This window comes from Carcharhinus amblyrhynchos, chromosome 15 (assembly GCF_965287045.1).
Source record: "Carcharhinus amblyrhynchos chromosome 15, sCarAmb.v2.hapA, whole genome shotgun sequence".
NCBI lineage: Eukaryota > Metazoa > Chordata > Chondrichthyes > Carcharhiniformes > Carcharhinidae > Carcharhinus > Carcharhinus amblyrhynchos.
Genome location: NC_137338.1, coordinates 4,683,083 through 4,697,578, shown reverse-complemented (window position 1 = coordinate 4,697,578; position 14,496 = coordinate 4,683,083). Strand labels below are relative to the sequence as shown.

General features: G+C 44.9%; 1 protein-coding gene across 1 annotated transcript; it reads right to left on the bottom strand.

Moving 5' to 3' along the window:
• Positions 1-3,944: 3,944 nt before the first annotated feature.
• LOC145352899 (lysozyme C-1/C-2-like) lies at positions 3,945-13,438 on the bottom strand. The gene is made up of 4 exons (XM_080203199.1): positions 13,303-13,438; positions 9,525-9,698; positions 6,025-6,100; positions 3,945-4,165 (listed from the first exon to the last, which is right to left on the bottom strand). Exons 1-4 carry the CDS (start codon positions 13,433-13,435, stop codon positions 4,099-4,101), a joined length of 450 nt encoding a protein of 149 aa, XP_080059325.1. The 5' UTR covers positions 13,436-13,438; the 3' UTR covers positions 3,945-4,098.
• Positions 13,439-14,496: the final 1,058 nt, after the last annotated feature.

The window sequence follows — 14,496 nt, the reverse complement described above, 5'->3', positions numbered from 1 at the left end:
CCTAAGCCTTCTACGCTCCAGAGAGCCTATCCAGCCTCTCCTTATAACTCAAACCATCAAATCCCGGTAGCATCCTAGTAAACCTTTTCTGCTCTGCACTCTTTCTAGTTTATTAATATCCTTTCTATAATAGGGTGACCAGAATTGCACACAGTATTCCAAGTATGGCCTTACTATGTTTTGTGCAACTTCAACAAGACATACCAACTTCTGTATTCAATGTTCTGACCAATGAAACCAAGCATGCTGAATGCCTTCTTCACCACTCTGTTCACCTGTGGCTCCACTTTCAAGGAGCTATGAACCTAGATCTCTTTGTTCTATCACTCTCCCCGGTGCCCTACCATTAACTTGTTTGCTACTCCCTGTGCTGTTCCAGGCCCAGGTTCGATTCTAGCCTCGGGTCACTGTCTGTGTGGAGTTTGCACACACTCCCCGTGTCTGTGTGGGTTTCCTCCAGGTACTCCAGTTTCTTCCCATTCTCCAAAGATGCACAGGTTATGTGGATTGGTCGTGCTTAGTTGCCCGTTAGTGTCTCAAAATCTGTCGGTTCAGGGGATTAGTCACGGTAAATGCACAGGGTTACAGGGATGGGATGGGGGTGGGTAAGATTCCCTGTCAGAGAGTCGGTGAAGGCTCAAAAAACCTCCTTCTACAATGTAGGGGTTCTATAATTCTCTTTCAGCAGAGTGTGAAACTAGGGATTGGAGTTTCAGGATAAGAGGTTGGCAAATTAGGGCTGAGATGATGACAAACATCTCCACTCAAAGGGTCGTGAAGCTTTGCAAATCTATATCCCATAGAGCTGTCGACTTCCAGTTTTTGATTTTATCTTATTAATGATTGTCACATGTATTGGTACGCGGTGAAAAATATTGTTTATTGTGAGCTATACAGACGTATAAAATTCTAACAGGGTCAGACAGGATAGATTCAGAAAGAATGTTCCCAGTGGTGGGGGAGTGCAGAACCAGGGGTCATTGTTTGAGGGTAATCTTTTTAGGACTGAGGTGAGGAGAAATTTCTTCACTCAGAGTGTGTGGAATTCACTACCACAGAATGTAGCTGAGGCCAAAACATGTGTGAATTCAAGAAGAAATTAGTTTTAGCTCTTGCGGTAAAAGGGATCAAGAGATATGGGAGGAAGCGGAGGATCAGGGTATTGAATTCGATGGTCAGTCATGATCAAAATGAACAGCGGAGCAGACTCAAAGGGCCGAATGGCCTGCTCCTGTTTCTAGTTTCTACGTTTCTCAAGCATTCTCACTCTGCCAGCATGGTGGTGAAAACCATATCTGCAGAGATCCAGAGAATCTGGAGCATTCTGTGCACCCAGTGTGAAATTCTGCCCAAAGAGTGGAAAGCACTGAAGGAGCTATAACTGTATCTTAGTATTCTACAATGTAGGGGATGTCAGTGTGGGACTGGGGTAGACACAGTAAGAAGTCTCACAACATCAGGTTAAAGTCCAACAGGTTTATTTGGAATTACCAGCTTTCGGAATGCTGCACCTTCATCAGGTGAGTGAGAGCCCAGTGGTGATAGTGGGGGTTGTGGGTGGCTCAGTACCACAGATACCGAATAATCAGTAGTGGGTTTAATCCTTTTAAACTTTTCCCGGGTGACTATCCTGCTCAGCGATAGAACATCCAAAGTCTCTGATTTAAACCGGGTGGCTCCCTGTGCAAGTTAATTGCCCGTCGGAAGTTCAAACCTCCCGGGCAATTTCCATGCTGCCTTTGCATGGGGACTTCTAGGTAGTACACACCCTCCAGTTCCCCTCATGTGTACAACCAATACCCCCCGCCAGCTTGGCAGGAGCAGAGCTTCTGAGGAACAGGTTAGCTCAAACACTGCTAAAGCCTGGGGAGATTTGAGATGATCCTGTGCCTGTCTCTGAGCATGTAGCTTTGGATTCAAGTCCCACTCCAGGACGGCAGAATAAACATTTGTGATATGAATCAAATGGTTAATACTCAGCCTGCTAATCCTTCCAACACTTCTCAGCTACTGTTCAAAGTGCAAAAGAAAGTGTGCGCACAGACACGGTCGAAAACAAATCCTGTATCCATCCCCGAGAAGCTGTTTGAAATGATTGTTATAATCTTGGGAATTATCTTTGTAAATGTCAATTACAGCGATATACGATGGAATATGGTGGCAGAGTGGTTAACACTGCTGCCTCACAGTGCCAGGGACCCGGGTTTGATTCCCGGCTTGGGTGACTTTCTGTGTGGAGTTTGTACTTTCTCTCCCTGTTTGCATGGGTTTCCTCCGAGCAATCCGGTTTCCTCCTTCACTCCAAAGATGTGCGGGTTAGGTTGATTGGTCACGTTAAATTTCCCCTTAGTGTCAGGGGTTTAGTAGGGTAAATAGTGCCGTTATGGGGAATTGACCTGGTTGGGTTTGTGTTCGGTGCAGGCTCAATGGGCTAAATGGCCTCCCTCCGCACTGGGGGCACTCTATGGTTCTATTCTATAATACAGACCTCAGGTTATGCAGAAATTACTACAATAACAGTCAGCATTCACCTGGTTGATATTGCCACCTGGCATTTCAAAAAGCCTGAAAATTACTGAAGAAAAATTGGTTGTAATTTGATCTGCTAGATTGGGAATTAGTTGACAATTATTACTTAAACACACAAGTGTATCCAGTGGCCTAGTGCTCACCAAATTAGTAAGCTACAAACCTAGAGCAATGTTTTGAGCTCTCATCTCACCATGGTCAAATTTCAATTCTAAAATAAATCATCCCCTGTTAAGGGGTAGATTCTACCTGTGACAGTCTGTAGGCAAATCCTACCAAAGTCTTCCAGCCTCAACCATGCCTTAACTCCACCCATATTATTTCCATTGTCCCATCACCTTTATTGCAGGTTTGGTGCTGCAGTGGGTAGCTCCAGGCTGGTGTCCCACCCCAGGACTTGATGGCCAAGGAAGGTGCATTCGCAACATGATCAAACAGATTGAGTGTCAGCCTCAAAATAGGCAAGCAGTAAGAGCTGGAGAGACTTCCTGGTCAACCATGCTTAATGTGGAGTGGTACCCTTCAAACTATAAGCCCCCAGTAACAGGCTCATGACCTGTTCCAGGAATTACTAGCTAAAGGATGGACAAAAGCCTGTCCTATTGTCCATTGGGTGTGGGGAGAGAATTGGAATCACTTTTACTCAGATACTCCATTCTAGTTTGGCAGTTGTGTCTTTTATCAAGGTTGTAATTCCCCCTCTTTTTCCAATTTCCATGTCCTTAATAAAGAATCTGTAGCCTGGAACATTAGATTTATGCTCAGGTTAGAGTCATTCTCTGTGATGCCTTTTACATTTTGCTAGCACTCCTCATAATGTGTAGACTTTCAAATCACCTCAGTATCTTGACCATTCTGGAAGGAGGACTGGAGGGGAGATCGTGTGGTGCAGGGGGCAGTGTCCTTGCATTCATGCTGTGGTCAAGTGGTTGATTGTCAATGGGCAGATCCGTCCAATATGTCGATGGTAGGTGGTGAGGGTGGGAGAGTTTCCTGGTCAGCCATGTTTGATTTGCAGTGATGTCAGGGAAAAGTTAACTACAAAAAAGGATGTGACGTGTGTGCTCAAGACCTCAACACAGGTTTCACACAAATTTCTATTACTTTGTCAGAAGAGAGGAATTGAAGAAATCATTAGCATTCATGGTAGAACTTTGTGAAATAATCGGGAAAACTTGCATTCTAAGCACGTATCTAATGTTCTGATGTAATAATTCCTATTTACTATTTCGGAACACTCCCAACATTTTTTTTTGAGCCAGAAATTTTATTGAATCCACTCTTGGTCTACCTTTGCCATTTCAGCAGAAGCAAATTTTTCACCCATGATCCACTCGACACAGGAAAGACTCTGAACCTGACAGTTCACATCCAGAATTATCTCAACATTGAAAGGAATGAAACATTTGCGGATCGTTATTTGCTTGTCTTTATTTTAATGAGCTGTGACAGAAACCTTCCTTTCTTGTGTTCCCAGCCATCTCAACAATGCAGAGCTAGCTGGTGAAAGCTTCCCATGCTATGCTGTGTTGAAGCGGGTGGGTTTGAACAAGTGTATCTCCTCCATCTTTACCAGAAGCAAAAGAAGCTGTAATAATCAATCCATCTCCCTTTACAGTTCTCAACCCAGCTGCTCCTGCAGAAAAGAAGCATCAGAAAAATGAGATTAGTCAGAGAGAAATAACATATCTTTATTTTTTATTGATTAGAGGTGTTAGAACAAAAATCAATACAGGATCTTCAGCCCACCAAGCCTGTGCCGATCTGTGGTTTCTATCTCTATGTTCACTCCCTGTGTCTATCAACAGAGCATTGCTAATGTGCCTGCTTCCACCACTTCCACTGGCCATTCCAAGAACCCACCACCCTTTTTGTGAAAACATTCCCTGCATTTCTCCCTTAAACTCCCCCCTCTCACCTTAGAACTGTGCCCTCTTGGAGTCCACCCATTCACCCTGGGAAAAAGTCTCTGAAGATCCACCTTGTTGAATCATCTCATAACTTTGTAGACCTCTAACATACCTTCACTGTCACACTCTCAACAGCAATCCCTCACAGTCGCATTCTCTGCAAAACCTCTCAATGTCACACTCTCTATAACACCCCCTCACTATCACACTGTCTATAACACGCCGTCACTGTCACTCTCTATAACACACTCTCACTGTCACACTCTCTATAAGACACTCTCACTCTCACATTCCCTGCAACACCCCCTCACTGTCACACTCCCTATAACACCTTGTCATTGTCACACTCTCTATAATACCACTTGACTGTCACATACGGTACAACACCCCCTCACTGTCACACTCTCTGTAACACCCCCTCACTGTTACACTCTCTATAACAGCCGCTCAATGTCACAGTCTCTATAACACCCCTTCACTGTCACACTCTCTATAACACCCCCTCACTGTCACACTCTCTATAACACCCCCTCACTGTCACACTCTCTATACACCCCCTCACTGTCACACTCTCTATAACACCCCTTCACTGTCACACTCTCTATAACACCCCCTCACTGTCACACTCTCTATAACACCCCCTCACTGTCACACTCTCTATAACACTCCCTCACTGTCACACTCTCTATAACACCCCCTCACTGTCACACTCTCTATAACACCCCTTCACTGTCACACTCTCTATAACACCCCCTCACTGTCACACTCTCTATAACACTCCCTCACTGTCACACTCTCTATAACACCCCCTCACTGTCACACTCTCTATAACACCCCCTCACTGTCACACTCTCTATACACCCCCTCACTGTCACACTCTCTATAACACCCCTTCACTGTCACACTCTCTATAACACCCCCTCACTGTCACACTCTCTATAACACCCCCTCACTGTCACACTCTCTATAACACTCCCTCACTGTCACACTCTCTATAACACCCCCTCACTGTCACACTCTCTATAACACCCCTTCACTGTCACACTCTCTATAACACCCCCTCACTGTCACACTCTCTATAACACTCCCTCACTGTCACACTCTCTATAACACCCCCTCACTGTCACACTCTCCATAACACCCCCTCACTGTCACACTCTCTATAACACCCCCTCACTGTCACACTCTCCATAACACCCCTTCACTGTCACACTCTCTATAACACCCCCTCACTGTCACACTCTCCGTAACACCCCTTCACTGTCACACTCTCTATAACAGCCCCTCACTGTCACACTCTCTATAACACACTCTCACTGTCACACTCCCTAAAACATCCCCTCACTGTCACACTCCCTAAAACACCCCCTCACTATCTCACTCTCTATACATACCCTCACTGTCACACTCTCTATAACACCAACTCTCTAATAGCTGAAATGCCTGTTTCACTGAGATGTGTGTGTCCATATTGTCATTACAGTATTTGTACATGTGTTATAGAAAGCAGCAAAAGTTCCTTCCCCAGTTGCAGTCTGATGAGTTGAAAGTACTGAGAGAGCGAAAAGAGCACGACTTTACATACCAGGCCTCCATTCCCTTTTTGGACACAATTTCTGCGGCACACTCAAAGCTTGCCTTCAGGTTACCATTCCGGAGCTCTGTAGTGGGAAAAGAAAAGTGATTATTTAACAAAGATCCGAGGGATTGTGTTCTTCAAGTTCTACTCCTTGTGTCATTAAAGCGCAGAGCTTCATCTGAGGTGGGGGTGATCTACATGGCATGGTCATTGTGGGGACAACATTAAAGGAGGGAGACAAGAGCTCATTCTTTATCATAAAGTATGGGATAACATTTCAAGTGGATTAATTACATGAGAAATTCTTTGTGGCTATAGAGTCATAGAGTCATAAATGTCACAATGTCACTCACATTGTCTATAGCTTTAAGACTTGATTACCTAAAAAGATTCACATTCCAACCATTAATTCTGTAAATTGAGTTTGTGTCTTTATATGGTCTGTTTGTGAATAGAACTCCCACTCACCTGAAGAAGGGGCAGTGCTCCGAAAGCTAGTGGCTTTTGCTACCAAATAAACCCGTTGGGCTTTAACCTGGTGTTATGAGACTTCTTATTCTGTCAAGGAGCCAATTTTGTATTCATTTAGATACCTCACCCTGGATCCCGTGAGATTCAACTTTATGCAACCACATGGTTTTTGCTAAAGCCCATGTAGACAACATTAACTGCACTGCCCTCATCTACCTTCTTGGTTACCCCTTCAAAAAACTCAATCAAGTTTGTGAGACATGATTTTCCACTCACAAAGCGATTCTGACTGTCCCTAATCAGTCCTTGCATCTCTAAATGCCTGTAGATATTGTCTCTCAAAATATCTTCCAACAATTTACCCACCACAGATGTGAGGCTCACCGGCCTGTAGTTCCCAGGCTTTTCCCTACAGACCTTTTTGAACAAAGGCACAACATTTGCCATTCTTCAATCTTCAGGCACCTCAAATATCTCTGCTGGGGGACTTGTAATTTCCTCCCTAGCCTTCCACTTCATCAAGTCCCAGGGATTTATCTATCTTGATGTGCTTTATGACTTCCAGCACCTCCTTCTCTGTAACATGTACATTCCTCAAGACATCACCATTTATTTCCCCAAGTTCCCTAACCGCCATCCTTTTTCAACAGTAAATACTGATGAGAAATATTCATTTAGGGTCTCACCATCTCTTGTGGGATCCGCACATAGATGACCTTGTTGATCCTTAAGAGGCCCTGCTCTCTCCCTAGCTACTCTTTTGCACTTCATGTATTTGTAGAAGCTCTTTGGATTCTCCTTTGCCTTATCTGCCAAAACAATCTTATGTCCCCTTTTTTCCCTCCTTATTTCTCCCTTAACTCTACTCCTACACCCCCTGTACTCTTCAAGTGATCCAATTGATCCCAACTGCCTATGCAAGTCATGCGCTGCCTTCTTCTTCTTAACCAGGGCCTCAGTATCCCGAGTCATCCAGAGTTCCCTCCTTCTACCAGCCTTGCCCTTCACTCTAAAAGGAATGTGCTTACTCTGAACTCTGGTTAATACACTTTTGGAAGCTTGCCACTTACCTGACACACCTTAGCCTTCCTACACACTCCCCCAATTAACTTTTGAAAGTTCTTGCCTGGTACCACCAAAACTGGCCTTGCCCCAATTTAGAATTTTAACTTTTGGACCAGACCTGTCATTCTCCATAGCTATCTTAAAGCTAATAGAATTATGGTCACTGATCCCAAAGTGATCCCTCACTATCATTTCTGTCACCTGCCCTTCCTTATTTCCCAAGAGGAGGTCAAGTTTTGCCCCCTCTCTATTCAGGCCATCCACAAACAGAATGAGAAATTCCTCCTGTACACAATCAACAAATTTCTTTCCATCCAAGCCTCTAATACTATGGCTGCCCCAGACAATGTTAAAATCCCTTACTATTATCACCCTGTTTTTCTTGGAGCTATCTGTAATCTGCTCACATATTTCCTCTTCAATTTCCCACTGTTTGGGGGCCTAAACTACAACATTATCAAAGTGATTTCCCTCTTCTCAGTTCTACCCATATAGACTCACTGAGTGAACTCATGGATATATCCCCTCTCAGTACTGCCGTGATGTTTTCCCTAATTAAAAGAGCGACTCCCCCTCCTCTCTTGCCTCCTGTTCTATCTTTCCAATAGCAGCTGTACCCTGGAACATTGAGCTGCCAGTCCTGTCTCTCCCTTTGCCATGTTTCAATAATTGCTATGATATCCCAGTCCCGTGTACCCATCCATGCCCTGAGTTCATCTGCCTTGCCCCTCAGGTCTCCCGCACTGAAATAAATGCAGTTCAAGCTGGACTTCCCTTACTCTCTGTCCTGCTTTTGCCTGATCTGTCTGGTTGTTGACACTGAACCTCTTTCACCCACGGGAAACAGTAAACCTTGACCAGAGTTTCCCCATCCCACCCACCACGGGAATCGTACCAGGTGGTGGGGGGGGTGGTGGACCATGAAAAGGTCTGCTGGCCTTGGGTGGGATTTTCCAGTTTATGGGCAAGTGTCGCCGGAAAACCCCACCCCTTGTCTTTGCTGAAACCTTGAGATGAATTTCCACGGAGATTCTTCTGTTCTACCATTGTTACTGAAATGTAATTTTTTTTATTTATTCGTGGGACTCGAGCGTCACTGGCTGGTCAACATTTATTGTCCATCACTGCCCGCCCTTGGAAAGGTAGTGACGACATGTCAATGAGGGAATCAAAGTGAGTTTTGCATTTGCATGGCACCTTTCATGACCACCAGCATTCATCATCTAATTAACATGGGCATTCATCATCTAATTAACATGGCCATGAAGAGTTTCTCATGTAGTTAATCCACAGGAAATTCAGTCAAGGGTTGCAGCCTAACTTTTCAGGTCAGGCTTTGTGGGAAAAACAAGGCCCATAAGTAATAATGACAACATTCCCAATGGATCTGACATAGCTAAGCTGAGTTCCAATGTGGAGTTACAAAGACCCAAAGCGGAAGGTGTTCTGCACTCTCTATGTTGTAAGATGGGTGGGTGGGTGGGGGAGGGTGGCCTCAGAGGGTGTCAGGAGGTTACAGTTGGTGGGAAACTGTGGTCTATGGCCTGGTGGACTTTAAACCATTTCCTTAGGGCATTAAACTGGGTCTCTAGATTGCTAATCTAATACCATTACCACTTGCCACTGTCTCTCCTTCATCACCCCTCCCTCAAGGTAGGATAACATGTAAGGACTTGGGGAACACTTCTATACGTAAATGTTCTGCAAGCTCAACTAGAGAAATGGGCAGTTAATCTGTCTATTCTTGGTAGAATGAAAAACTTTGGCTGAGGTACCAAGGTGGATTAATTGCTACTTCCATCGAGTCTGATGTTGGATTGGCAGCTTATATTAAACCACAGTAGCATTCTTTGTCTATTTAAGTCAGTGTGAATAAAATTTGAGCGAGGTGCATACTAGTTTATTCTTCCCTCTGTTAAATTGCATTTCTAAGTAAGTGAGCCTGGGACTAATGTGGTTTCTTCACATACCATCACATTTTATCCCACAGCCATTTGAAGAATCTGGAGTCTTTCCATTGTCGCACCAGTATTTACTGCTAATTTGAAAAATCCCATAGTTTGTTGACCAGACTTTGCCATTCAATGAGTCCTGACCAATTGCGAGTGTGTTGTATTTACTCACATGGTCCGCCAAACACAACCCTACAAAGTGAACATGAGGAGGTTAGAACACATGACAAACATAGATATAATTCACTCTGCACGGCATACGCTGTAAAGAACATTGGGCTGAACTTCCCTGCCCTTCCTCCTGATCAGATCATCTGGTCCTGCTGAGGCAATCCCCACACCGGCCAGATGGGGGAGCCAGGCAATACATCCCAGAGATCAGTGGGAACAGAAGATCCCATCGGTGACCAATGGCAAGCTGACTCTGCCACTGCCCATTGGGGCGTGCTTTCCCATTCCAGTCACCATGGGAATCGTAGCAGGCGGGAGGCAGACTATGCAAAGGTCTGTTGACCTCGGGTGGGATTTTCCAGTTTTGATGCGAGCGTGGCCAGAAAATCCTACCCGTTGTCTTCGCGATAAGCAGGGAACGTACCTTTCACTTAGCCACACGGATGTCATTTGTCTCTTTGATAAAAATTGCCTTGGTCTATGATAAGGTTCTGGAAACGATACGTGTCCAAATTTGGAGATGACAGTGGACTTTGGAGAGGGACATGAGGTTGGAAATGGCGGCAGTTTGTTATAACGGAGGAGTCAAGGATTGGCTTTTTGAAGAGAGGGATGACAAATTTCAGGTGGCACAGTGGTTAGCACTGCTGCCTTACAGAGTCAGGGACCTGGGTTCAATTCCAGCCTCAGATCACTATCTATGTGGAATCTACACATTCTCCTTTTGTCTGTGTGGGTTTTCTCCGGATGTTCCAGTTTTCTCCCACAGTCCAAAGATGCAAAGGTTAGGGTGATTGGCCATATTTAATTGTTCCTTTGTATCTAAAGATGTGCAGGTTAGATGAACTAGCCTTATAAAGGCATGAATTACAGGAATTGGGAGCGGGGGGAAGGGTCCCCTGGGTAAGCTACACTTTTACAGAGTCGGCGCAGACTCAATGGGCCAAATATCATCCTTCTGCACTGTAGAGATTCTGTGATGAAGGAGAGGAGGGCAGTAGCTGACTTTTACTAATATCAGCAAACATGGAAGGAACTTGGGTGGTGAGTAGTTTTGTGGGAATAGGGTCAAGAGGGTTGAATCTCATGGAGAAGATTGGCTCAGAGAGGGCAAGAAGGAAGATGGGAGAGAAACCAGGGAAAGTTACAAATTCAGGAGATCTAAGGGGAAATTTGGGTGGGCAGACGCGGGGGAGGTTAGAAACTGGCAGAGACAATGTTCAGATAACTCAATCTTCATGGCAAAATAGCCCATAAACTTCACAGAATTCCTACAGTACAGAAGGAGGCAATTTGGCCCACCAAGTCTGTACCAACCACAATTCCATAGAGTTTATTCCCTTAACCCTGCTGATCCCCCTGACACTAGGGTCAATTTAGCACAGCCTTTTAACCTAACCCACACACCTTTGGACTGTGGGAGAAAATCAAGAGGAAACTCACGCAGACAAAGGGTGAACATGCAGATAGTGACCCAAAGCCATAATTGAGCCTGGGACCCTGGCGGTGTAAGGCTGCAGTGCTAACCACTGTGACACCCCTCTTGCACTTGTTGTTGGAAGCGCAGGTGGAGGAGGCAGGGTTCGCTGGGAGGTGAAAGTGTTTTAAGAAGACAGTTTGCAACTGAGGAAATAAGCTGGTGGTTCCAGGACGATGCTGGAATTGTGAACAAGTTTGGCAGATAAGAGTGAGACTCAGTCGTGTTTATGTGGTCGAGTCGGATTTGGCAATGAATAACGAAATCAGTTGTCTGTCACACCCAATCAGGGTTGTACCTCTGAGGCTAAGGAAATGGGGGAATATCCAGAGTGTGAATGAATAATTCATGGTTTTAATGGCACTTGAGATGCAGAACTTCAGCTATGTAAAGTGCCAGGAAAAGTTGCATTCCCATAAAGCAGAGAAGGTTAAGACAAGACTTAATGAAAGTGTTCAAGATCATTAGGAGTTTAATGGAGTAAATAAGAACATAAGAACATAAGAACATAAGAACATAAGAAATAGGAGCAGGAGTAGGCCATCTGGCCCCTCGAGCCTGCCCCGCCATTCAATAAGATCATGGCTGATCTGTCGTGGCTCAGTTCCACTTTCCCGCCCTCTCCCCATAACCCTTAATCCCCTCTCTTATCAAAAACCCATCAACCCGCTTCTTAAAAATATTTAGCGAGGCAGCCTCCACCACTTCAACGGGCAGAGAATTCCAGAGATTCACCACCCTTTGAGTGAAGAAGTTCCTCCTCAACTCCGTTCTGAACTGCCCCCCCTTTATCTTGAGGCTGTGCCCCCTAGTCCTACTGTCTTTTTTGAGCGGGAAGAGTCTTTCCACCTCTATCCTATCCATCCCATTCATCATCTTATACGTCTCAATGAGATCTCCCCTCATTCTTCTAAACTCTAACGAGTACAAGCCTAGTTTATTCAGCCTCTCCTCATAGCTCAACCCCCTCAACTCTGGTATCAGCCTAGTAAACCTCCTCTGCACTCCCTCCAAGGCCAAAATATCCTTGCGCAGGTGAGCAGCTCTGGTAGCAGAAGGTCAAATTACCAAAGGCCCCAGAGTTAAAGCAATTGGTAAAAGACCCACAGGTGAAATGTGAACACTTTTCATGCAGCAATTTGTTCGGATCTAAAAGAGCAGCCGGTTCAAATCCCACCATGGCAGATTGATTCATAGAGTCGTAGAGGTTTACAGCACTGAAATAGGCCATTCAGCCCAACTTAACCATGCTGTCCAGTTTTTACCTTCAAGCTAGTCCCAATTGCCTATATTTGGCCCATATCCCTCTGTAGCCATCTTTTCCACATAACTGTCTAAATGCTTTGTAAAAGTCAAAATTGTATCCACCTCTACTATTATCTCTAGCAGCTTATTCCAAACACTCAACACCCTCTGTGTGAAAGAATTGCCCCTCTGGATTCTTTTGTATCTCTCCCCTCTCACCTTAAACCTATGCCCTCTAGTTTTAGACTCCCCTACCTTTGGGAAAAGATGTTGACTATTAAACTGATCTATAGCCCTCTGTAAGCTCATCCCTAAGCCTGCTTCCCTCCAGGGAAAAAAGTCCCAGTCTATCCAGCCTCTCCTTATACCTCAAACCATCAATTCCCAGTAACATCCTAGTAAGTCTCTTCTGTACTCTTTCTATTTTAACAATATCCTTTCTGTCATAGGATGACCAGGAGTGTACACAGTATTTCAAGTGTGGCCTTACTAATGTCTTGTACAACTTCAAGAAGACGTCCCAACTCCTGTATTCAATGTTCTAACCATGCAGGAATTTGAAATCAATAAAAAGTATCTGCATTTAAGAAACCACTGCAGACCTTGAAACTATTGTCGAGTGTTGGAGAAACCCATGTGGTTCACTGGGAAGGAAATCTGCCATCCTTACCTAGCCTGTCCAACATGTGACCCCAGAGCTGCAGCAACGTGACTGATTGTCAACTGCCCTCCAAGATCAAGTGGGGATGGGCAATAAATGATGGCCAAGCCAGCTATGCCCAGAGCCCACGAACAAATTTTAAAAATTACTTACTGACTGAAGACAGTACAAGAGAAAAGCACAGTCGCTATCTGCAAGTGTATTTGACATTGTTTCTGTTGAACAGAGAGAGTATTACTCACAGTCTGCCACGCTGTATTTAGTGTATTTTGCCAGCATAGAGTCCTTGACTGCTTTAGCCAGTTTACATCGTGTCAGGATCTCAGCGCTGGAGACAGCAAGCAGGACACTGAGAACAATGAGAGTCTTCATCATCGTGACAGGAGACGTGGCCAGCCCTGGTTAAGGTTGCACTCTTATACGGGACCATGCCTGCGGTTATCAGCACCACTAACTTAATTAAACAGGAACCTGCGAATCAAATTGAGGATAAACTATGTTTGCCAGATTAATGCCGAATTCTTGGTATCATGCTATCAATCAACAAACACTGTAATATGAGAAAAGGGCTGACATCATTTTATTTCAGTCCTGGACTGGATGTGAAGAGAAAGAGAGGGACATTTCTGGCAGCTGAAATAGCAACAGTGCCATTATACAAAGCTGCAAGAGACACATACAGAACTGGTTCTGGACTGCCCCCCACCATCAGAGAGATCCTCTCTGTATCTACACTGTCGATAGAGCCATAGAACATTACAGCACAGAAACAGGCCCTTCTTAACATAAGAACATAAGAACAGAAGAAATAGGAGCAGGAGTGGGCCATCTAGCCCATCGAGCCTGCCCCAACCATTTTTCTGCCTAGTCCCACTGACCTGCACTTGGACCATATCCCTCCACACCCCTCTCATCCATGTACCTGTCCAAGATTTTCTTAAACGTTAAAAGTGAGCCCGCATTTACCACTTTATCCGGCAGCTCATTCCACACTCCCACCACTCTCTGTGTGGAGAAGCCCCCCCCCCAATATTCCCTTTAAACTTTTCCCCCCTTTTACCCATGTCCTCTAGTTCTTTTTTCTCCCCTAGCCTCAGACGAAAAAGCCTGCATGCATTTACTCTATCTATACCCTGTTATACTCTATCTAGTCTTGTTAGAGTTTTATAAGTCTCCATGAAATTCCCTCATCATTTGCCCTGAACTCCAGCCAAAACAATCCTAACCTAGTCAATCTCTCCTCATACATCAGTCCTGCCATCCCTGGAATCAGCCTGGCAAACCTTCACTGCACTCTCTCGAGAGCAAGAAGATCCTTCCTCAGAAAAGGAGGCCAAAACTGCACACAATACTCTAGGTGTGGCCTCAACAAGACCTCTGTATAATTCAACAATACATCCCCACTCCCGTACTCGAAATCTCTCGCAATGAAGGTC

Bases quoted from the DNA above. Each gene is read 5' to 3' on its own strand.
- LOC145352899 (XM_080203199.1), bottom strand. From the start codon at position 13,435: ATGATGAAGACTCTCATTGTTCTCAGTGTCCTGCTTGCTGTCTCCAGC. The intron at 9,699-13,302 runs GTGAGTAATACT...TTCACTTTGTAG, and splicing joins TAAATACAGCGTGGCAGACT to GGTTGTGTTTGGCGGACCAT. The intron at 6,101-9,524 runs GTATGTGAAGAA...TTCCCACTACAG, and splicing joins CTGTGGGATAAAATGTGATG to AGCTCCGGAATGGTAACCTG.